This window comes from Girardinichthys multiradiatus, chromosome Y (assembly GCF_021462225.1).
Source record: "Girardinichthys multiradiatus isolate DD_20200921_A chromosome Y, DD_fGirMul_XY1, whole genome shotgun sequence".
Taxonomy (NCBI): Eukaryota; Metazoa; Chordata; class Actinopteri; order Cyprinodontiformes; family Goodeidae; genus Girardinichthys; species Girardinichthys multiradiatus.
Genome location: NC_061818.1, coordinates 23315220 through 23341037, shown reverse-complemented (window position 1 = coordinate 23341037; position 25818 = coordinate 23315220). Strand labels below are relative to the sequence as shown.

The window sequence follows — 25818 nt, the reverse complement described above, 5'->3', positions numbered from 1 at the left end:
GTTTTCACAAAAATCCCCAAGCTTCAGGAGTTTTTGCAAAATCTCAATGACTGTCACTCAGAGACCTTAAACTACATTTCTAGAGCTCAGGGGATCCTCTCTTTGATTGAAGAAGCCAGGCTGACAAAAGCAGTAAGATTGTATATGAACTTTTTATATAAAAATGTTTTCACAGAAAATTAATTAAATTAATGAAATAAAACACATTTTAAATGTAAGCCCTAAATGGTGTTTGCTGTAACATTAGCTGAATTCCTGACTTACTGCATCTATTTTAGTTTTATTTTTAAAAATTCTTAAAATACGTGTTTCTGCACATTGATCTACTCTCACCTTACTGACAGTAATCTGAACAGTTTCAACCTGCTTTTAGCTATGCAATAAAGAGACAGAACTGGTTAAAATTACAAATGATCTACTGATTCTAGTCTGTTAAACATACCTGGGCTTCTTTGTTCTGAGTTCTGCCTTTGATACAATCTCTCATGATATGGAATAAGATGGTGTTATTGCCACTTCACGTTCACTCAGTTTGTAATAAGTATGTGCAGTCAAAACATTTCAGATCATGAGCTTCATCGGTGATGTTTCCCAGGGCTATTTTTTACCCACCCTTGAGTTTATTATCCATCTTCAACTTCTTGGCTACATTTTTAGGAAACCTACCACCTTCATTCATAGGCTGATGACACACCCATTTGTATTCCACTCTCCCTCCTTCTCCTCCCTTTGCATGTCTATTGGAAATTACTGTAAATCATTATGCTGACTTATTAATATCAAACAGCAAGAAAGAAACATAGGGCAGCACTTGGTTATTAAATTTGTTATTAAATCTCTTATCTCTCCAAAGTTAAAGACCTACATGTCATTTTTGATTGTCTCTTAACTTTTGAAAAACAGATCAAATTGCTTGGTATGTAAACTTTCATTTATGTAGCATTAGTCGAAGACGCTCATTACTTACAACTAGCAATACAGCTATATTTGTAAATCCTTGGGTTTAATTTCAGATTGACTACTGCAGTTCTGTCCTTGCTTGTTTGCTTCTTCATTGACTTTGACTGCAATAAACCTCAAATGCCTGGTTCATTACCAGAACTCCCTCCATTTAGCATACTGCTGTTGTCCTCCAACAACTTCATTGGCTTACTACAAAATAGTGCATTGATTTCAAGGATCATCTTCAAACTTTCAAGTCTCCCCATAACTTCTCAACTCCACATTTCTCTGATTTTCTGCACATCGTCACTTCTTCACAGACTCTGAGATCCACCTTCTTTGTTTCTTTTATTTCTGCCATTGACTTGGGAGCTTTCAGTTGAGTAGACGTTATCAACTTTGGTGCTCTCTCCAACATCAGAGATGCGACATTAATTTTCTCTACACTTTCAAAGCCAATCAACTTTGACTTTAAAATCTTTAGTGCTTTTAATTGCCATTTTTTGTATACTGTCATTTAATATTTTTATTATTTATTAATAAAATTTTTGTTCAGTATCATTAAAGTCCTTGAAAGAATCCCTTAAGTCAAATGCTCTTTATAATTACTACTATTATTATTACTAATATTATTTAAGCAGGTCTCAGAGGCAAAATGAAGTATTCCAAACACAGACAGTTATTAGGCTTTTCTGGATGTACTAACAATGTGCTTGTTTGTCTTTTCAGCCTGGAAAAAACAAAGATGTATGTGAAGAGCTTAACAGCAACATAGCCCTTCATCTTTATCAAGTCAAAACAGCAATGGAAAAAGCTTCACAAGTTTTTGAATCTTGCCTGAAAGAGGGCGTAAAAAATTCCAAACACTCATGTGATAAAACCTTGAATCACTTCTTATTTCCTCGGGTATGTTACTTGGCTGTAAACATTGAGTTTATAAATATTTTCAGTTGAATGTGTTCAAAATAATTCAGTTTCATTTTTAAGGGAAAGACAAGTAGTGCTTATCACAGAACATTAAAGTGTATTTTCAAAAATGGCGAAGTCTACAAACCTAAAAAGGGAAAAGAAATAAACCTCAACATGAAACTCACTTCATTCCTGACTGACAGCATCGATGAGGAATTCAGGAAGACTTTCCCGTAAGAACTTTATAATCATATAAAATACTTTCCAACTCTGGTGAGAGTGTAAACCTTTGAAATCCACATTGCAAATGTTAGAGTTTACTAAAAGTAAGAAAGTAATGATATGATACCATTGTTGAATGACTTCAACATGTCAAAATGTTTCAGAAATGAACGAAAATGTGGTCCATTTAATGGAGTCATCAGCAACTTTTCACTCGACACCGAAAGTCTGAAGCACACGTACAAAGATGTAAAACTGCAGCTGATATTTCTCAAGACAGAGGTAAATCTTGTTCATTAAAAATGAAATGTTGCAATTTATGACAGATTCTTATAAAAGCATTTGAGTTTTTTTTAGTTGCCTCAGAGTGTAAAAAAATATGAAGGTGTTGTGGTGAAATGTTTTTCTTACATTTCTATTAGGAGGAAAAAATTAAGACAAAACTAAACAAAAGGATTCGAGACCAAAAGAAAATAATCTACAGCAGTCTGACGCAGACAATTGAGGAAACCATGCAAGAGTGCTATAAAAGTGAGAAATGCCATTATTATATGACATGTATTTTGAAAAAAAACATATTCATATTATTTCTTACTGCTTGCAATGAATCTCTAATCGTCTGTTTTGCAGTGGCAGCAGGGTACTTGGGTCCTGGTATGCTGGTATGCTGGAGAAAATGAGAGAAACACTAGTAAAACATGTTCATGAATCAAAGGATACCATGTTTGAGAAGGCTAAAGATGTCATGTTGAACCACCTCCTGAGCTTAAGGGTTTGTCCTTATTTTGATATTGAATTTATGTTGACCAGTCACAGCAAAAGCTGAACTCTCAATGTAACAGTTATTTCAGAAACAATCCCCTCAACATTTACTGGCACACTGATAAAGATGTTTAAAAAGGCATAATAAGAAATGTATCTATTTTGCAACAATATGTTAAAGAGTTTATTATGCCATGCATACTAGCAAGGTTCCCATGTCCTTCAGAGGAAAGAAATAGCCCAAAGCATCACAGATCCTTCAACTTACTTAATAGTGGGTATGATGTGCTTTTTTTGCATATTAATCCTTTGTTTAACTTCAGATGAACCTGAGTGTTTGTTGCCTCAAAACGTTTAATCTTCATCTGACCAAATTACACAGTTCCAGTTAAAGACCCTAAAGTATTTTAGCAAACTCCTTACAATAAGGTTTGTGATGGTAAAATAGAATAGCCAAGGTGCTACAGTATTTTCTTGTAGCATTTCCTGATTTCCACACATATCTTTTGCACATGACATGTTCTATTGTCTTTCCTATTTTTAAGAGTGGACAAGTGGAATAGGCATCTTTGTCACCACCTATTTATACCTCAGAGAAACACGTAGTTATTCATTTGTAGCATAAGATCTTAGACACTGTGACTGACTAAAAAAAGCTAAAGTTTAATTTTAACAGATATCTAAGTCAAGGTTTGCCTTGAATTTAGTTTTAGACTTCTACCCAATAATAAAGGTTTTGATGCTAAATTAGGTGGAAATCCAGAACACAATGATGGACACATTGAAAAACTCCATTGAACTCTCCCTCAGGACTGATGGACACTCAATTCCAGGTAAAGCAAGACTTATTTGTGTTTGAAATGAGGACTGAAAGGCATTCTGTAAATATCTGATGCTATATTTAATCATTAATTCCTTTTTTAGATGTTTCAACAGAGCTCACAATGTTAAATAAATTCTACAATGAGCAGAAAAATGCAGCTTAAATTAGGGCACCTTGTGGAAAGGGTAAAGTTTTAAACATGACAGTAAATATATGTATTTATTTTGACTATGTACACTATAATAATGTTCTATGCTTTAAATAATGCTGTCTTTCAAAGTAACAGCTCCACTGAAGCCATAAGGGTCAGCATGATGAATACTGAACCATCTTTGCTTCAAGAATATTATTGTTGATGTAAAACTAATTTACTGCTATTGTCATGTTTTTCTGATCTATAACCATTTTTTAAAAATAAATGTCTATATGGTAATCAAAATAATTACAAAAAGTTTTTTTTACTTTATTTTGAAGGACTTTGGCTTTTATTTGTTCTTTGACAAATGATTTCTGATTGTTAAAGAGAAATAAAAAAGTGTAATTAATGACAAAGACGTCTGGTTGAACAGAGCCAGAATTTTACATAAGAAGCCAGAAACCTATTACTGTATAATAAAGATAGAGACAGCTTTAGCTGTAAATGTCGTTGTATTTTTACTTGTTTGCTCTTGGTGGTAACAGTTGGAATAAATATAAAAACCAAAAATTGACCTTGTAAAGTTAGAATAGTGGACACACAAAGACTTTTGGCAAAATAGTGTATGTTTCCTCATTCAGTCACTCATTGTGTTTGCCTGTGTTCGCCATCTCCACTTCCTCCCCTGCTTATCCATAACATCCAAACTCCTCCTAATCTCAGTCATGTAACATACCACACCTTCCATCATCAGCATAGTACATCTATACATACTGTGTACTACACCAGTTTCAGCTGACTTGTCAAAGATTCTGCAGCTTTACTGTATTTTGTTGAGTTTTTTAAAGGATTTAATCTGGATTAAAGAAAGAATGTTCTAACTAGTTTGTTTTTTAATGGATTCTACTTAGATGTAAATAATTTTCAGGTGCTCTGGTCTTTCTAAGTCCAGATGGAAGAAAACCCTCTGGTCATCATCACTTTGTCCACAGACAAAACACCAGCTCATTGTTGAACACAGTGTAATATCTAACCCTTCCAGCTTGACTAGCAACAACTTCAGTACCATCTGTATGTCTGTTGGATTGCTGAGCATCCGGTCTCTGAACAAAAAGGGTCTGTTTGTCTACAGACTCCTGCAGGTCAAACAGTTTGACTTCTTGTGCCTGACAGAAAGCTGGCAACAGGAAAATTATGTTATGCCGTTGCTCGTGGGTTTGTTCACAAATGTAAACCACGCTCTGCAGAAAGAGGGGGTGGTCTCGCAATGCTCTACAGTGACAAATGGATAGTGTCTTCTGCCAATGTCTCCACATTCAACTCCTTTAAATTTAAAACACTACAAGTCCATGGACCTTTCCCCACCTTTTTAGCTATCATCTATCAGCCACCCAAACCCAGTAAGGATTTTGTAATTGATTTTTCTTCTCTTTTAATGTATTTGTGCTCCTTATTTTGAAATATTGTCCTACTGGGTGTTTTTAATATTCACATAGACAAAATCAGCAAGACTTTGTCGAAGGGTTTATCTTCTTTTTCAGACAGTTTTGGAATGCCGCAGCATGTTGACTTGTCCACACATAGGAAAGGACCCATCCTGCACATTCTATGCTGTTCCACTCTAACTCCTTTTAACTGTACCACATCAGATCTGCCCATCTCTGACCACAAGCTTATTTCATTTAATATTAATTTACCCCTACCTAACACTAACTACTCTGAACCTATGTGTGCTGAAACATGTACTTCATGATCCAGCTGCTCTGTCTGACAAAGTAAACACATTTAAATTACAGACAATTCAGCAAATGTTGCAAAAAAATATCATGCCTCATTCCTTGTCTAAATCACAATGCTGTTTTTAACTCATCCGGGGAAAAAAACCTTTCAGTTTTTCACTGGTATTGTGATCTTAGATCTTAGACTAATGGTTAGTTTCCGTTTTTAAAGACATCCAGTCTAAACAGGTTAATTGCAGCTGCAACTTTTGTTGTAATATATACTTTTACAAATTTGTCTTTGTTCGTCCGATATATAATACCCTTTCTATAATGCATTTTATTTAACACCCAATTTTGAAAAAAACGTGGGTTGTAAGAGAAGGATTATTTATGTTGTTCAATCCAAATTTAACAGAATAATGGAGCAATTTTATAACAAAATGTGTTTTCATTACATTTTATGAATAATGTTGATATTATGCATATACTGATATTTAAATCTCAAATTAACATGTTGTTTTTGTAATTAAAGCAAGCCTGAAAGATTTATATTGTTTTTGCAGTTTAGATAATCATCGAAATTAAGTGAGCTCAGTGGGATTGGCTAAATTGTTGATTTACAGTGGATTTTCTCCAACTTTCCAATGAAGAATGTCAAACAATTGACAATTGGTTACCAGGGGCTTAATCCTGCTTTAAACATTATGAGTTGCACATGAGGAAATTCAACTCAAACTCAAAGGGTTATCACACTTTTTTTTCCACAGTTCCTGTAGTGTCATTTCAGGCATACCATCAGACGTAGCAGGTTGCCTACATGTGCCAGAGAGGCTTTGCTTTACAAAAACAATATCCAGATATTAGGGGTGTAATGTACACAAAAATAATAATTTGATACGTTAGCTGTCCACGCCAGAGCAGATCCAGCCATGGACCTAGAGACCCGAGACCCTGGGACACATTACACCCCAAGCAGAGGCCCGACAGAGCCAGGGGCCTAGGCACTGGCAAGCAGCGACTGAGAGTGACCCAGCACACACCAAAGCACCCAGCTTCAGACTTGAGAACTGCCAATACACCAGAGAGCAGAGACACCAGCCACCGGCAGGGAGTGTGGCGGGGAGGCAATAGGCCTCACATTTGATGGGGGGCCTAAGCTGATCCAGGAGATGGAGCAGCCCAAAACCCGAAATGACACAAAAACAGGTGCACACAGTCACAATCACACATTCCCACCCTCATGCCTACATGTAAACACACTCACACCCACACACCCAATTAAAAGACACACAACAATGGACGTCGACCAGCCTCAAACACAGGAGGTGGTTCCCTTCAACCCGGGGTGGAGACAGGCAGACCAAGCCACCAGCCCATACTAGGGCTGGCACCGCCCGAATCTGAACAATCCTGGCCAGACCCAGACCACCTGCCCCAATCTCAGCACCCAACGACCCTCGCAACCATCCAGAAAGAGGGGCCACAAACAAAAAAAGAAGGGTCCACCTGGTCCAAACGAGCCTGACAACCAAATACACCCCAGGATGAAACAGTCCCAATCCCCCAATAAATTCTTATCTTAACCCAATGAACCCTCCACCCCCGATGAGTCCCAATATTAATTTCCCCAAAGGGCCTTCCCCAACAAGGACAAAAATGAAGAACATATGTCCCCAAAAACAAATGTCATGAATCCCCTCCCGACAGAGGCACACCCCCAAAAGAGAGCTGCACCCACAAAAAGCACATCCATACAACGAAAGCTCCACACACAGCACTTGCCCCTAGCACTCCTGCCGCATCCCTAACCTCACCAAATAGCATGCTGCAATGGCTAGGACTCCGCACACCGCCACCCAAGCCATTACCCCCAAGCGTAACAGAGCAGACACCACCAAGCCCTGTACCCACATTGGACCCCCCGACCCCACACCAAGACAGGATCAACTCACCCGCAGAGGCAGACAGCCCCTGCAACCACACAAATGCACCACATCACCGCCGCTGCAACGTCAGCCCATGGAGAACCACCAACCAGCTCAGCTCCACCGTCACTGCTTAGCCAATCCAAATGGTGGTGACTACACATCCAAAAAAGGGGGCCACCCCAGTGCATGTACAAGACGCACTGCAATGCCCCACCCACCCGAAAGCGACAGCAGCCCGGCGGACCAGAGCCACAGAAGGAAGTAATGGAAGAGGGTCACCACAGCGTGTCAAATACTGGTCACTCCACCAATCCTACACCACAAACCCAAAGGCACCCCGGCATGCCGGCCGCACACACACCCGCACCGCATACCCCCGCCACACCAAGCAGGCATGCCAGCCCCTCCACCAAAGCAAAGCCATACCCACAATCAATGCTGCACACTGTTCAGGCGACCCTTCCAGCCAGCGGACCGGGCATTGAAACGAGGAACCAAATCCAAAAAATCTGAACAATCCCAAGAGAACTGAAACGCCAGCCCAGACCATGACCAGAAGGTAAATGTTTTGGTAGAAGCAGATAGAAACCAGTCACTGGCAAGCTACGACTTCCTGAATGTAAAGCAATTTGAACACATAAAGCACTTTGAATTGTCTTGTTGATTAAATGTGCTATACATATTTGCCTTCCTTACTTTGCCTGCCTCTCAAGGTCTCATTTCAGTTTTTACTCCTCTGTTTTCAGAAAATATTTACGCATGTTATATGCTCACTTATCTTTCGAGGTTTTCGAGGCGAAAAACAAATTCTTGTTTAGAAATTTCTTATAAACATCATGTGTTGTTTTTTTTGTTTGTTCAGTGATGTGGTTTAGAGGAAATTAAATATTGCTGTTTGTTGTAAGTTATGGTTCGTCTAAAACAAGTTACAACAGTAAACAGGAAGCACACAAGAGTTATTCAGCATGCAAAAAAGAGGGTGGCACCATGGGATGTTTATAAAAAAATTAATAAAGACAGCAGCAACTTTTGACTTGTGGCCATTGTTTTTTCAGTTACCAGTATGAAATCTGATGATGTTTTTCTTCTTTATCATGACAACTTAAGATTTGACAAAAATAAAAGGTGTGCAGTTAAGAGATGGAAATCACAAAAGTACAAAATATCATTAAATCATGTGGTGCATAATGTTTGTAGTCAGACCTACCAAAAAGTAACATCTTTAATGACCGGACGACTATGTTGCAGCACTGAGAGCAAAGTAAGAGTCTAGCTTTTGACTGAAGTTCTGTAAACCAACAGGTCCTGACAAAGTACCACCATGGGTTCTGATGGCCTTGATATGTACAGATATTGCCAATTAGTTTTTAAGTGCAGATGTCTCACGCACATTCAAAGCATCCATCATAATTCCAAGAACCTCAGTCCAGTTTGCCTGCTGCTCCAACTGTTACTGGACAACACAGTGGCCATTGCGCTCCACAAGACACTACAACACCTACATAGACATCAATAGAAATCACAGTATGATGTGCTTCCTGGGAGATAGTGTTTGCTACCTTCAAGGAAAGAAAACTGATCAACAGGCATACCTTGAGGTCTCACCTCCTACCATCAACTGGACTGGATCTTGGATGTCTTCATTGACAGGGCAAAGGGTCTTCTTTGGCCTCAGTCAGCACAGGATTATCACAGGGTTGCTTGGTTCTTATTGTCTTTTCTTCATAGTTATTTATCTTTGCCTCTTATTTATGGTTTTTATCATCACTGGTTCTTGAATCGAAGCACTGCACTAGACTTACTATGTACCCAAACTGAGTACATGTGTACAAATAGCAAAGAAAGATCTTAACTGAAGAACATGAAAGACATGCAAAGACCAGCTGCAAAAGTTTTACAGTTGTAAGAAAATATTTGAAAAAATATGGCGTACAATTTAAACATTTATGAGTACAACTCACAAAAGACGTGCCATGGTATTTCTCTTTACTTTGATAAAAATGAAACTTGTTTAGCTTTCAAATGAAAATGTGTCATTCAACTGCTCCAGGTGATTTTTTAATTTTGGTATCTTCATTTCCTCATTTGCCATTTATACCCAGACGCATTTCTCTCCTGATCTCCTCCTGTCTCTGAGTTCTCCAACGGACCACACCCTACTATTCATGTTTATCTGTTCCGTGATCAGCAATCAGTCTGTCCAGAAAACTGGTAATACTTCATGTGATCTTTTTCACAAAGTCTGTTGTCATTTTGTTTCTGCTGTTTTTGCTCTTTTCATTCTCTGCTCCTCCTATCCTGCTTGATTTGACTCTGCATTACCTTCAGAAACAGGTGAGCATCTCAAATGTGTTAGTTTAAACTCTAAAAAGTTTATTCTAAATGCATTTCTTCAGCATGCCTTCTAGGAAGATGTAACTGATCATAATTGTTATGTTGACAGGTAACCACTGATCCTAACGATCAAATTTTTTTACTTTCAGTTTCTGTTCTTGGAAATGGATTCCTTTGTGTGTGACAAACTGAACCAGTGGGGTCTAAGTTAGTTTATGGAGATATTTAAAGGTAAAGTATTTCAATTCATGACTGTTAATGAGGAGTCTTTTGTGCGTTGTATATGGTCTACCAACATTGACTCATAACTTTAGCTATAGTGACACAAACACTCCTGAGCCTCATGAACACATTGTTTTAAAGAAAAATCACAGCTACTGTTTGATGAGTTTGTTTAATATTTATTCATTATCTTTTTCTTTGCATGTTATTTTAATTAATTAGCATTAAAAAGTGTTGGAATAATTGAATATAGATTTATCTTATATTTTCTCCTATTCTTTAACTTGACTATTTGATCTCATAACCTTTCATGATGTTTGTGTGAGTAAAGGATGTGTGAGTTTGTCTGCAGGCAAAGGTCATAAATGTTGCTGAACTAGCAGAGAAGGAAGCAGTCCAGTTGAGGAGGTCATAAAGATGAAGGCTGATTACACTCAACAAAAGGCACAACTGACCCTACAAGTTGGAGGAGACTGTGGGAAATGTGTTGTTAAACGATAAAGCTGTTTATGACCTGTTTACGATGCAGGTGTTTTCCCCCATCCTTTAGAGAACAATGTTTTTGTAAACTAGGGACCCCCGAAAGACAATAAAAAGAGGAGGCGGTCGGATAGGCTTCAGAGCGGTGCGAGATCTGTAACTGAGCATATCTTGACTGTTTCTCCTCGCAAAGCGAGTAAAAGGAACTAATACTTTGTCTCTCTTTTCTTTTTGTGTTGTTATAAGTATTGTTAGGTTGGTTAAACCTGACAAAAAGCCATAATTAGATAATAGCATTGCCTAGATGCTGTTAGTTGTGAGTTTCTTTTCATGCAGAGCAACAGTTGTGATGTTCATTGAAAATGTGTCGTTGGGGTGGACCCTATTGCAGGGAGTTAAACATTGTTTCTTTATGGACATTTTACTGAATGCACACTGAATGCAAAACAAAGGTTTTACTCTTTTTCCACCATTAGATTGCAGTGTAAAATCAGCAAAAAATTTGAATGGCTCTAATTTAAAAAGTCGGGTTTTGAGAACAAAGTTTTATTTTTTATAACGTAAAGGTTTGCACCAGGACAGCATTTGTTAAAAATGCCCAGATTTTATCATTAAGCATCACTTTTGTGTCAGGTTGGTGATGGGATTAACAAACAAGATAATGTTTCAAATACATTTTTAGGTTTATGATGTCACTAACTATTATAAGTCTGGCAAAATTAGCATGATTTATTGGTGATTTTCACCCTGTTTGTAGTAAGTCATCAACCTTCACTATCATGGAAACACCTTTTATTGAAATTATAAGAGGTCAGCAATTTTTTTTTAATGAAAGGTTTTACCAAACAATAATTTAACAGGAAATAAACCTTGTTCCTTAACAAATAACAGTGCAAATAACATTATCACAAATAAGCAAAATAGATGTTTTCATCCCTCCTAAAAGTTGTGGTCAATGGAGTCTCTTTGGATTACAGATGAAGGGGTTGTCAGAGAGACGCTTTATTGTCTTGAGGATGAAGAAATTGACAAACTGATACCAAAAGTGGAAGCAAGACCACTGTTCAAGAAGAGACTCGAGCTGTTAAAGGTAATGCCATGCAGTATTAATCATTCATCTACCTAACACACATGCGCGCACACACACACACACATGGAAATATATATATATATATATATATACATACCATATTTTGTAGCAGTTACATCTGCAAGTATTTTGGAGTATCTTTTTCCACCTTTTTACCGCTATTGACTAATTTGTTTAGGACAGTTTTTTCACTATTGATGTTTTGTTCTTCCTAAAGTGAAAAGAACATGTTTGTATGTACATATAAACATGTTTATAAATAAATATATATATATATATATATATAAACATGTTTATAAATAAATATATATATATATATAAACATGTTTATAAATAAATATATATATATATATTGTATATATATATATACTGTATATATATATTTAAAACGATCTACCTGTCTCCTTCCCCTTCAGAATTATGTGCTACTTTCTGTTGGTCTATCACATGAAATCCCACTAAAAAATATAGACGATTTTGGTTGCAAAATGACAAAATGTTTAAAGGTTCAGTCATTTGTCTTGTGATACAACTATCTTCATATAAAGAATAGCATCATCTCTGTTCCTCTGGATTAATAAAAAAATGAAATTACTGTCATGGTTTTGAGGAAGATTGTGATCTCAACACTGTGGGTTATCTTGAGGAAAGAAAGCACATGATTATTTAGACTTGTGAAGCAACAACACAGAGGTCTGAACAGGAGCACAGAGGGCTTAGGTCATCACATAGGTTAACACTCTAGCTCATCTTATAGACCAGCTGATGATGATAAGAAACAGGTGTGCAAAGGCACACCAGCTCAAAAAAAGGCAATGTTGGTTCATCTGCGCTCGCTAGTGTCAACCTGAGGTGATAACACAAACCAATCACATAAACACGAACACCTCAGATTCCTGACAGCTTATTGTATTATCAAAATAAAAAGCTAGAGAACACAATACGTTTGAATCAACATAAGACTTGTGCATTTAACTGTAAAATTGTCCAAAATCAAAATAATGAAATTTTTGTGTGGATCCTCAATTTGTCCTCCACAAGTGATACAGGTGGGAAATATAATGTCTTAACCTAAATATCATATAGTTTGTTATTTTGATATAACAGCAGCTATTGAGAGACTTAACCAATGTATTTTTATTGTAACAAGGGAAGCGAAAACTTGACGTTCAGGAGCAATGTTGCAAAGAGAAACCAGCAGTAAAACGGCAGCGTGACAGCTTTCAATTCTCAGGTACTAATTTTTTTGATCAAAGGTGTCATTGATATAGAATTATGATGACTTTTTAGCTAAATTCTGGATATTTTGTAATTGTAATCCATAATCAAGAAAATCTTGACCCCTCCTTGAACTGCCACCTTAACGTGATGGAGGGGTTTGAGTGCTCAAATGATCCTAGAGGCTATGTTGTCTGGGGCCTAAATGCCCCTGATAGGGTCTCCCATGGCAAACAGGCCCTAGGTGATAGGTCAGACAAAGAGCGGTTCAAGAATCCCTCATGAGGACAAAAATATTGAGGCACGTGACGTCGCCCGGTACGGCGGAGCCGGGGTCCCACCCTGGAGCCAGGCCTGGGGTCGGGACTCGTCGGAGAACGCCTGGTGGCCGGGTCGCTCCTCGCGGGACCCGGCCGGACCAAGCCCGAACGAGAGACGCGAGGCCATCCCCCAGTGGGCCCACCGTCTGCAGGGGGAACCGTGAGGGACCGATGCAAAGAGGTTTGGGTGGCGGACGAAGGTGGAGACCTCAGTGGCCCAATCCCCGGATGCTTAGGCTGGCTCTAGGGACGTGGAATGTCACCTCGCTGGGGGGGAAGGAGCCTGAGCTTGTGCGGGAGGTCGAGAGATAACGACTAGAAATAGTCGGGCTCGCCTCCACGCACAGCGTCTGCTCTGGAACCCATCTCCTTGAGAGGGGTTGGACTCTCTTCTACTCTGGAGTGGCCCACGGGGAGAGGCGGCTGGCTGGTGTGGGTTTGCTTGTTGCCCCCCAGCTCAGCCGTCTCGTGTTGGGGTTTACCCCAGTGGATAAGAGGGTCGTATCCCTGCGCCTTCGGTTTGGGAATAGGTCTCTGACTGTCGTCTCGGCCTACAGGCCGAGCGGTAGTGCGGAGTATCCAGCCTTCTTGGTGTTTTGTTATTGGACTTCTGTGCTAGTCACGGATTGTCCATAATGAACACCATGTTCAAACATTAGGGTGTCCATCAGTGCACTTGGCACCAGGACACCCTAGGCAGGAGGTCAATGATCGACTTTGTTACACCTGTAACCTGCAACTCTATGTGTTACATTAACGCTCAGCATGGACTCCTGCTTTACTTGCACAATGATCATCTGCACTGTTGTATTGCTCTTGCATCTTATACTGCTCTATATTTACTCTCACTCACTTAAAACTGTGCACATATATTTATATTATATTGTAGATATGTTTATACTGTTTAATTTGTATTGTATTGCACCGACTACGCCAAAACAAATTCCTTGTATGTCCAAAAACGTACTTGGCAATAAAGCTTTTTTGATTCTGATTCTGATTCTGATTCTGATGTGCACTGGCGTGGCTTGGTCTCCAGGATTACGAGGCAGGGTTGGCCACACTATGGCTACGACCTCATCATGGCCTAGGAGGCACGCTAGCATGGTGTGATCTACCAAGTTGCACCACAGTCTGAGAGAGACATGCCAGGACTAACAAATAATTTTGCACATATTTCACAGGTGAGAAAATGAATATTTCTCTAAATTTTGAACAGGATGAACATTACAAATCTGAAGACAGACAAGAGAGAACTGGTTGGTGTTTTTGGTAAAACTGGAGCTGGAAAGACCTCCTTGATAAATGCTGTCATTGGTGTGGGAAAACTTTTGCCATCTGGAGATGTTGATGCATGTACCTCAGTTATGATTAAAGTGGAGGCTAACCTGCACAACTCAAAGTATGAAGCAGAGATTGAGTTCATCACCAAAGAGGTAAACAGAGCTGTCAAACAGTTTCCTTGTATTCTACTTTACCCAAAGCATTGCAGATTTTCACATCTAAAACTAAACACACACATTTATGTTTTCTTTTCAGGTGTGGGAGGATGAGTTGGAAACAGTAGATCACTTTCTTGAAGAAGATGGAGAGCAAGAGAAGCATGATGATGATCATGATAATGATGGCTATCATGACCTTATTGAAAAGCTTTCAGCACTGTATGGAGAAGAATGGAAAGGAAAATCCTCCAAACAGCTCATAGATAACAGACAATTCAGAGAGATTCCAGAGTTTGATCAGTCCACAAAGAAGATTTTAACTTGTGAATCAGTAAGATATAACAATTTGCATTTTATTATATTTAGTGCTAAAAGTTGGGAAAATAGTGACATTATATACACAGACCAGGTTGGACTTGTTTTTCGGATTTTCCAGTAGTAATGGTTGCGTCAGACCGTTACTTTTTTTAGTACCTGCTTGCTTATGGTTCAAACTGTTCTGAGTCGCACTGAAACGCTACTTCAGAAGACTGTCAGTCACTTATTGGTTAGTGGGCAGCGTCAGCAGTCACAGCATATTTCAGTAACTTTCAACAATGAAATTGTTTTATGCTGGGGTTATGTGTATGATAACTATTATTGCAAGCCAGCATTAGGTAGCAATATAGCTTATCCTTGCATTTTCTATTGTTTGAATCCTTCCATTTGACATGGCATGGCTTCCTTTTCTCTCCTGTTTTTATTCACTGCTTCGGGTCTTGCTGCCTGGAGCCTTCCTTGGCTCTCCTCTTTCACTCTGAGTCTGACAGCAACCATTAACAGAGCAGCAGTCTCGGCTGTTGTTGCATTTTGTCTCTAAATCACATCACTTCAGACTGTGGGGCTGCCTTGCTATTAACAGTTCCTGCCCCCATTGAGATGGTGCTCAGTTGTAATGAAAAATGAATTAATCCGTGTTAAACTGATCTGACTCAATTAGATTAGATACCAGTGGAATAGATGCATAAATTGACCTAGTCAAAGCAGTGTAGACTCAACTTTGATTAAACAACATTTGGGCTCCTGTCCTTCATATCATTTGGCCATAGCTTACAATTGGTTACACTTTGCATACTGACAGGTTTACAAAAAGTGGTGAAACTGTATAAAAACTGATTTAATCTCTGGTTATATGAAAAAAGCATCTGAATCATATTTATGTTTTGAAATAGCCATGTATGCTTTGCTTTCCATTTTACAATTGTGGACTTCTTTGTGTTGCTCTATCACATAAAAACCAACTAAATATGTATTTGTCTTCTAGGCTCAAGAGTTATCTGCAATAATTGTGAAGTATACCAAACAAGGAGGACATGGAGATATAAAACGGTGGTACTGGCCACTTGTGAAATGTGTGACTGTCAAGGTACCAAACAATAATTTTCTCCAGCAAGTCACACTTGTGGACCTTCCAGGAAACGGAGATCGTAACAAAAGCAGAGATACAATGTGGAAAGGGGTAAATTATATCCGAATACTGTGGTCTTGACCTGATCCTTATTTAATCTTTAAACTGTTATATTTTAGTATAAGTATTAATTCTCATTGTAAAAAACATCACTTCAGATTGTTGGAAACTGTTCTGCAGTATGGATTGTATCTGAAATCAACCGAGCAGCATCAGATATGGAATCCTGGGAGATCCTGAAAAGTGCTAATAGTCTCCTTGGAAACGGTGGCGAATGTCGTCACATTCACTTCATCTGCACCAAGTCTGATGTTATTGGAGATTTACATGATCAGTAAGTTCACTAATATGCCAAAAGTCGAAAGGTGAATGAAACATTCAATTCAGACCTTAATCAATCTGGGTTAAAGGCTCTGTTATTGTAATTGCAAACAATGTTTACATAGTCTTGAAAAAACAACATGGCTATTAAGTAAGACTATTTATTCATGTTGTGAGAATGACTGTTACAAGCATGCAGCTAAACACTGACACAAAGTGTCCAGCTGATTTATGAGGTTGGACTCGTGATTCTTAAAGTAAAAACCGTATAAGGTTTTCAGAAACCTGAAACTAAGGCAGACATGTACAGTTTAAAATAAAAAATATGACTAAACATACTGCTAAAAGAACCCTCAGAACTACAAGATCCCCCTTTCTGATTTCAAATGAATGTTCTCGATGCATATTATTGGAATTATGATTATTGATTAATTAATATTTATCAAGAATTATAATTAAAAATCCTAATTTGACAAAATTTATTTCTTAAACAAAATCCTCATTTATGAATTGAAACCAGAGTTGTCCTCTGGTGTTGTAATTATGGCTCAAGGCCTTTGATAATTACAATTATTAAATGTCACTGTTTAATCAACCGTTTCTGCTGAAACGTGGAGAACTTTAACCTTATTTTGACTGACAAATCACTCTTGCACAAAATAAACACAAAACGCCTTCTGTTTATCTACGTGAAAATTTATTAAACCAATCAGCCTGATACAATCAACTCTTCGATCCAATAATCTTCACCTACTCAAACATGCAAAGTTCTACACAGAAGGGTAAAATATCTAACTAAACAAAATAAAGAAAAACAGCAGTGGGTGTGTATGGAATCAACCAGCAGTTATGGCAAAAGGGATCATATGAAAAGGGAATATGGTGTTGAACGAAGCTTTGGGAGCGCAGCCCACCAGAAAGTGTAGCTCAGTGAGATGCAGGCAGTCATAAACCTGCCCCCCAGCAAGGTTGTAAACCCCGAGGACAAAGGATAATAAAACTTTTGGCGGCAAGCCAGTAAGCAGTAAAGTTGAAGACAAAGAAAATGGTTGATTTTCACCATAAGGTTATTATAGCAGTCCAGTTTCACAGCGCACCTGCTCTCAGGTGTTCAGACGGTAAAACCACAATCTTACGAGACTCAGCGGCCTCAGAAAACAACAGTAATCACATTTCAAAAGAACAATGGCATGCACATACAATTCAGAACACATTAGACTATAAGTGGCAATTCTACATCGCACTAAATCTCCTCTTCCCTGCCCAAGCTATTCCTAATAAAGAAATAAAAATAAAAGGTGGATTTTACTTGTTGAAGTCTTCCTTCTGGGGCAGCGAGTGAGAGAGAGATTCTTAGTAACGGGCTATCCTGAGATACAAAATGGCCGATGACGCCAAACGGCCTGGTAGCGACCAGCAACGTGCAAATGGTCCAATATTCTGCACAACATGTGGTCCAACAATATCCAAGTCCATTGCCACATAAAGTCTATTTATGAAATGTAAATAACTATCAGAACCCGTTGTTAATCTTGACACTGAATTGGCAACATGGAAACAGAAAATACCAAATATAAAACGTTTTTCAAGGAACTGCATATACAGTATAGTTTTATTACTTTATGTCAAAACAGGTTTCACCAGTTAGTGTTTTCTTTTAGTTCAGCAGCTGATGTTCAGACCTTCATCCTCAAAAGAAACATGACAGCCAAGGAAGCAGTGAGCAAATAATTAAACAAGCTAACCATGATAAGGGTAAGCTTTGAACACCAATAGATTTTCAAAGTGATTCTCCACATTTAAAAACAGACTGATGAACAAATTTTTGCAAAATCTGAATGACCGTCACTCGGAGACGTTGAACTATGTTTCTGGAGCTCACCGGATTCTCTCTTTGATTCAAAGGGCCAGCTTGGGAGAAACAGTAAGTTTGAAAAGATAAAAACCTTTCATTGTCCTTATTTTCTCAGTTGTCCTAAATATCTTCAGAAAATGCTTATATATGTATAGGAATGTGTGTGTATTTATATACAGTCATATTCATTAAATTAAAATATGTATTAGAATGAGGCTCGTTTCGAATTAAAAGTAACAACGTCAATGCAGAAATGAAAGATACCCGCACAAAGGTTTTTAATGTGGCCCACATTTCTGTATTAACATTTTGTTTTCTTTTAATGGTCTGTGTAATATTCTAATCTTAAAGGTTGTGTTTTTATTAGCTGTAAGCAGAAAATCATTGTAATTATCAGAAGGTTTAAAAACAGTATGTGTAAATAATCTATATAATGTGAATTGAGTTACTAAAAATAAATAAACTTTTCAATATTATTCAAATTTATTGAATATGGCTGTATACTTATGCATATGTGTACAGGTGCATCTCAATAAATGATTGTACCAATTCTGATTACTGTGAAATTTTTTTTACAGTCACAAGAATTTTGAGTTATTGTGACAGCGATGATGCTTAAAGAAACCCAAAACTAAAAGCATTCTTTGGATTGTTTTACACTGTTGCTTTCTATTAGAGCATAAACACATTTAGAGCATAAACACATTTTGTCATACAGAGCTTTGCAGAAAATCCATTTAACCTAGTGCAGTCATTACAGTAACTTCATTTGACATGAAATGTAACTTTACATCCTCTACATGGGATATATTTTTCTTAACATGCCGTCTCTCTTGACCCAATATTTAGTGAAAAACTACCCAACTTCTGTCCCAATAGCACAATACCTGATTTTTGGATAAAGTAATAATCCCACACAATGTTGTGAGCAGAGTCAAGATGTAATCACCTGAAAACTTACATTTAATGATACTAACATATTATAACTTTGAATGAGATATGCATGTGTTTTTTTAGGGTGGCAGTAATAAAGCTTTGTGTGAAGACCTAGAGACAAATCTACACTGTCAACTTGATGCAATCAGAAATGTTATGAGAGAGATCTACACCACCTTTGAAAAATGTCTTGATGAAGGAGCTGAAACATCCAAAAGTTCATGTGAAAAAATCCTGATGAGCTCCTTAAAGCCTGATGTAAGTAATCTTAAAGTCACGTTTTTGTGAATCTGTTTAATACGGTTTTTATTTTTGTCTTTTTACTTGTTTGCTCTTCTTTTTAAATCATTTCTGTTTTCCCCAGAGGAAGACTGGAAGTGCCCAATGCAACAACGTGAAGAGTGGTGTCAAAAATGGTGGAATCCATAAACCTAAAAAGGGGAATTAAATAAATTTCAACATAAAATTAAGTTCGTTCTTGAGTAAGAGCATCGACAAAGAATTCAGGAAAACCTTCTCGTAAGAACTTCATAAACACAGAAGCCTTACTGATCCTGGAAAACATGCTCATTAAATAATACATGATTACATTAACCTTACATGACACAACTGTAGAAGATAAAAACACAGGTGTTATGAGTTCAGTTCATTACATGCGTTGAAATTTTCCAGCAATGAAGAAAACTGCGGTCCATTCAACGGGGTGATCAATAAGTTTTCACTTGACATTGAAAAACTAAAACCAAAGTACAAAGATGCAGAACTGCAGCTGATATTTCTCATGAAAGAGGTAAATCATGAGAAAAGTACCATGTTTCTTTTTCAATTATTAAATAGTATAGATTCTCTTTGGTTTTGACTGTCAACTACATTTCTCTTAGGAGGAAAAGCTCAAGACAAATCTCTGCAAAAAGATTTGCGACAGCAAAAAACTAATCTACATGAGTCTAGCAAAGACAGTTGAGGAAATCATTCAAGAGTGCTGTGAAAGTAAGAAAGGTTAACTTGATTTTAAGTCATTAAAACAAAATATGCTAATAATTTTAGCTACAGTATATACAAAAGTGAACATTCTGTTTTGCAGAAGCACCACAGTTTCGAGGAAAGAACACACTGCAGAACAGGAGGCAGACCAAACATGTGCACACTTTCAAGAACACCATGTTTGAGAAAGCCAAAGATGTCATGTTGGAGCAGCTCCAGAAATTGATGGTTTGTGACATTTTATTAATTAAAATTGAAACTGGACTTTTCTCCATAATGTCTTGTAAAAGTAATCATACCACTTGAGCTTTTTCATATTTTATCATGCTATAACTGGCTGTATGTTAAGTATTGACCTGCTGGAAGGTGATCCTCACTAGTCTCATGTCTTTTGCAGCCTCTCTCTGGTTTTCTGCCAGGTTTGCCTTGTATTTAGCTCCATTCAGCTAAAGATAAACTCTGAGTCACTTTGGTGTGTCTGCTGGAAAGAACCATCCCATGACTCATAAGCATTTGTAAATCAGTACAAGTTGTGATCAGTGGTTGATTTTGGAATTAATGCTTTTTAATTAAAAAATCTTTCTGCATGGAGTTTGCATGTTCTCCCCGTGCATGCGTGGGTTCTCACTGGGTACTCCAGCTTACTCCCACAGTCCAAAAACATGACTGTTAGGTTAATTTGTCTCTCTAAATTGCCCTTAGGTGTGAATGAGTGTGTGCATGGTTGTTTGTCCTTTATGTCTCTGTGTTGCCATGTGATGGATTGGCGACCTGTTCAGGATGTACTCCACCTCTCGCCCGTAGACTGCTGGAAATACCAGCTACCCCGTGACCCACTATGGAATAAGCGGTATAAAAGATGAATGAATGCTTTTTAATTGTTTTGATGCTAAATTAGGTGGATGTCGTGGGTGATTTGGAAAAAAACATGATGGCATCTATTGAGCCGTTCCTCAAGACTGAAGACTGTTCAATTCCAGGTAAAATTACCATTATTTATCCCTGGCAGGTTTAGGTTAAAAGTAATCTTTTATTTGACTGAGACATTTCTTCTCACTGGAAACCATTTTAGTGTTGAAGTGATCCAGCCAGAGTTCTGGTTTTAATCTGATTGAGGGAGCTAAAGATTACAATGATGCTAAGAAGTCACTCCAACCTCAAAAACTTGGGGCTCATAACCAACAATAAATATCAGTGGAAACATGCAAAAATCTAGTCAGTAATTAAAAGAAGATTTGATTGGTGGAGTAAGAGCAAAGATTTTAATGAAGCTTTGTTTCACTAATTATGACGTACACTATAAATAATTTTACTCTTGCAGTTTTTTTAGTAAAAGTAAAACAAAACGTCTTCTTGTGAGAGATGCCTGTATCATTTCCTATCAGATACAAACTTTTTGAAAGATTGAAAATAATTTAAAATCTAAACCTGCCAGGAGTGTGAATAATGTTTGGCCATAACTGTAAATATGTCACTAAGAATACTATAAACATGTGTCGCAAAAAATCCCTAATGAAACAAATTTGCTTTCTTAGATGAGTCAACGGAGCTTGCGATGGTGCAGAAACTCTGCGATGAGCTGAATATGTTATGGATGCATAAATATCCTGAAATGGACAAAACCTTTTATTCAAAACACATCCCTTATAAATAGCCTTGTACTGTGAACGTGTTTTTCCAGACTTATGTTAGCAATGCTTTAAAACACTTTGTATACCTTTTCTCAATCTACAATGCTCCTCCTTGACCCTCAATACTCTAACATCTTTGTCTGCATTTGTACTTGTTACATCACAAGACATAAATGCTTTGATTGGCCACATTAAATCTTGCGACCAAAGACCTTTTATCTTTTCTGGTGAAAAATAAAGTTAATGATGCATTTCATTCTGGTTTCCACAAATTATACTAAAACAAAAACTGCTTCACTTAAGGTCTCCAATCACATTATGAAAGTAATATTGAATAATAGAAGTTAGCATAAATATGCAAAAGTGGAGCTCTAATAAATTGTTTTATTTTCATGTATGCAAAATTTCTTGATTAAATTTGTCTAATAATAAATGCTTGCAAGTAAACTTTGAATTTATGTGTAAATATGTTAGTAGTTAAAATTGCAACCAATATCTCCATACATCTTTTGTATATTTTTGTTTCAGAAGTATACTAAAAATGTTTTTCTCTCTACATCATGTCGTGAATATTGTGAACAGATGGGCTTTTGATTGAGGTTTCAACATCTCTGCTGTAATGTCAAATTTATTGGAAAATGGAATAAAAATTAATGTAAATCTAATTTATTTCCAAAATGATTAGGTTCTTGTGACTTTGAAAAGTGAGAATTCTACATTTACCTATTATAACTTGGGACCAACGTACTGTTGGTCCCAATATATAATAGGGACAAACAAATACCAACAATGTGGTCATATGTAGAAACAATAAGATCACAATGGTCTCCCCTATTTTCTTGAAATAATGAGCAGAAAAAAAGTAATGTCTTCCATGCATTAACCATGTCGGGTGTAAATATGTGTGCATTCATTTACCTTTCACTTTGCTGCTGGTTCACCTGAATTTCCCTTCTGTGAGACGATAACTGATGTGGTGACATCATACATCAGTTTCTGTGAGGACATGTGTGTGCAGACCAAGACCTTCTGCACCTTTGGGAATAACAAGCCATGGTTTACTCCACACCTCAGGAATCTGCGCAGGGAAAAGGAAGAAGCTCACAGCAGTGGAGATTGGGCGCGGTACAGGCAGGCCAGGAACAAACTAACAAAAGAGATCAAAGCAGCCAAGAGAAGCTACAGTGAGAAGCTGAAGAACAACCTTTCTACTGGAGACACTTCGGCTGTATGGTCCGGTCTGAGAAACCTGACTGCCTACAGGAGCCCCTCCACCCATCCTGAACAGAGTTGTCTCCTGGCCAACCGTCTGAATGGCTTCTACTGCAGACATGACAAGAAGACATTCACACCTCAAATCATCCCCTCTACATCCCATTCAGGAACAAATTCCTCCCATAAAGCTACCAACCCCCCACCATCAGATCCTCTGCCTGCACTAAAGATCTCCGAGGAAGAGGTAAACAGGCTCTTTCAGCGCATGAAAACAAAGAAAGCTGGAGGACCTGATAACATCTCCCCATCATGCCTGAAAGCCTGTGCAAATCAACTCACTCCGATCTTCACCCGGATCTCCAACAAGTCACTGGAGAAATGTGAGGTCCCCTCCTGCCTCAAACGATCCACCATCATCCCAGTGCCCAAGAAACCCACCATCGTAGGTTTAAATGACTACAGGCCTGTAGCCCTGACGTCTGTGGTCATGAAATCCTTTGAGCGTGTGATGGAAATTCTTTCAGTAGGCATTCCACAATGTATGACCTTTGGATTACCTCACTCCCCTGAACCTCTGTGTTATTGGAGAAAGCTGTAAAAGTCATTATCAGAAGTTTAATGGTTAAGGCCATTTTTTAGGGTGATGCCTTTGGGAGAGTAGATGGTTGTTCCTAGGTAACCTTGTCACCTTTGAACCCGAGAAGGGTCTAGGGTCGTAAAACACAGACTCTTTGCAGTTGAGATAACACTGTCATGTTCTGGTATAAATACTGTGTGTAAATGTTGATCGGGGCTCTGTTTCACTGACTAACCTCAGTGTCAGGGTCTTCAAACGCTGAATGCCTTTGAATAAAACTTATTGAGACAAAGTCTGGATTTTCTCTTGTTATGAGTCAACTTCTACCCACTTTGATAAGAAAATTCCACAACAATTTTAGCGTCACGAACAGGATCTAACGTGCCAGAGGAGACCGCAGGAGGGGGCACGGATGCCTGGCCAGCCTGGAGACGTTGTCCTCAGTCCACCTCCATATTACGGTAGTGGAGTCCGGGTGTCCGCCTGTGGCTTCTGGCTGATTAGATCCGAACAATTTGTCGTCAAATATATCTGGGTGAGAAGTTGCTCGGTATGATATAATGTATATTATTATTTTTATTACATATTAACCATCATCTCCTAACTAATTAATTAGGTTCCAGAGTTGCGAGAGGGAGGACATCAGCTGAGGGCCCGGTTACCCTGCAAAAGAAATGGCAGGGAGGTTCTCATAGGTAACAATGGGATAAAGCAAAACACAGGGTTTTGCGGGTGGTTTTTAGCAATTTTCTACACCTCATAAAGGAGAAAAGCCAGTGGGCAGACGTGCCGCTGAACGGGTAAAAAGAAAAAAAAAATGGTTCCGGAACCTTGAGGCATCAGGGGTGTCTCCTTCTTCATACTCTGATTTATAAAATAATGAAAGAAAAAAGTGGGGATGATTGTGTGAAATGTGCTTTAATTTGGAAGATAAGTTTGGTTTTTCACAGCGTGGAAGTTTGAGTGTAAATAAGTTAAATAGTTTAAAAAGTTTCAAGTAAAACAGTTGATGGAAAAATAAATAAAAAAAACATAAGAAAAGATTAAAAAGCATAGAGTGCATCAATTAAGGGGTTAAAGAGTTAAAACTTTCCTGAAGGAAGTTTTGTTTGTCTTAAATATTGCGATCAGTCAGAAAAGAATGTAAAAGTGAAAAGGGACATTAGAGATGCGAAAAGAAAGTTGTTTTAGAAAGGAGTATAGTTCATGTTGTGGAAGGAAGTGACAGGCAGGTGGACAATTGACTGACTGACTGATAATATTTCTGTGTCCAAAATCTGAACCTATACTAAACTTTTCTTTTGCCTCTCTCACACACAAATACACACATATATGGGATTTGAGTTCAACATCTGCGTTTTTGAGTCTGGATTTTAGAAACCTGCCCTTCTCCATGGCTACTCCGCCAGAGACGCTTCTCCAGAACGGCCTGAAAGAGAGAGATCTGCCTTCCTGCATGTTGAAAATCGCAGTGTGACTTTCTACAAAAAAACGAAACTCAGAAGAAGTCTGGACCCACTGAGATTGACAAAGATCCATGCTGTTTGCAAGAGCCAGAAGATTGATACACTGGATTTATATTGAAAGCATCTTATGCGGGCAGAAGAGAAACCGGAGCAAAGTTTCTTCTTTCTCCCTCCTGGAGAAGTTAAAGTGGACAAAGAATGAGTGAATGTCTCACCAACAGACCTGGGAAGGGCCTGGTTGTTTTTTGGACTGATAGAGGACTGTGTGCCTGACAGTCTGACTCTGGAGCGATTTAGAAACTGATGGTGGTAACGTACAAACACACACACATTTGCATAAATCTTTTCCTATTTTCTGCAATGAAGAACGCTTATTAACCGCTGCTCATGTGACGCTTGCTTGACGTTGACAGATATAGCAGGTTAAAATATTATTTTAGGGTTAGAAAAGTATCTTTAAAAGGGTGATAACTTAACTCATTTGATACTTTCCAGTTAATTCTTTTAGAGAAACAAGTTCTCTTTCGTCGTGGAATATACAGGGTCAATTATTCTAGTTATTAAAAGTTATTAAAAGCAGAGGAAGTTACAACATCTCCAAAACTCAGCAGTAACCAAATGTTTCTATGTTATTCTCAGGACAGATATCATGAAGGAGCATTTTTAAAACCCAGCGCATGCGTAAAACCTGATGGGTTTCTCCTTCAGGCATTTTCTGTTGTCAGAGTTTGTATCCCATAAATCTAATGGGTAGAGACCTCATTAAAACAGGCTTAGTTCTACTGCAGATGGTCTTCATACAGTCTCTGACACAGTACTTACAGTTTGGTGCAGTTT

At 38.0% G+C, this 25818-nt stretch overlaps 1 protein-coding gene and 1 long non-coding RNA gene across 2 annotated transcripts; both read left to right on the top strand.

Annotated features, from left to right (window-relative positions):
* Positions 1–16: 16 nt before the first annotated feature.
* On the top strand, positions 17–4534 carry LOC124865045 (nuclear GTPase SLIP-GC-like). Its single transcript, XM_047360048.1, has 7 exons — positions 17–132; positions 1672–1848; positions 1930–2084; positions 2238–2355; positions 2496–2604; positions 2704–2845; positions 3587–4534. Exons 2-6 carry the CDS (start codon positions 1747–1749, stop codon positions 2751–2753), a joined length of 534 nt encoding a protein of 177 aa, XP_047216004.1. The 5' UTR covers positions 17–132; positions 1672–1746; the 3' UTR covers positions 2754–2845; positions 3587–4534.
* A 15012-nt stretch (positions 4535–19546) lies between these two features.
* On the top strand, positions 19547–20026 carry LOC124864222. Its single transcript, XR_007037275.1, has 3 exons — positions 19547–19627; positions 19781–19898; positions 19990–20026. It is a non-coding gene; the product is annotated as an uncharacterized LOC124864222 (long non-coding RNA).
* The last annotated feature ends 5792 nt before the right edge of the window (positions 20027–25818 follow it).

Coding starts and splice junctions, on each gene's coding strand:
- LOC124865045 (XM_047360048.1), top strand. CDS start 1,747: ATGGAAAAAGCTTCACAAGTTTTTGAATCTTGCCTGAAAGAGGGCGTA. Junction 1,849..1,929: donor ATCACTTCTTATTTCCTCGG/GTATGTTACTTG, acceptor TTCATTTTTAAG/GGAAAGACAAGTAGTGCTTA. Junction 2,605..2,703: donor CATGCAAGAGTGCTATAAAA/GTGAGAAATGCC, acceptor TCTGTTTTGCAG/TGGCAGCAGGGTACTTGGGT.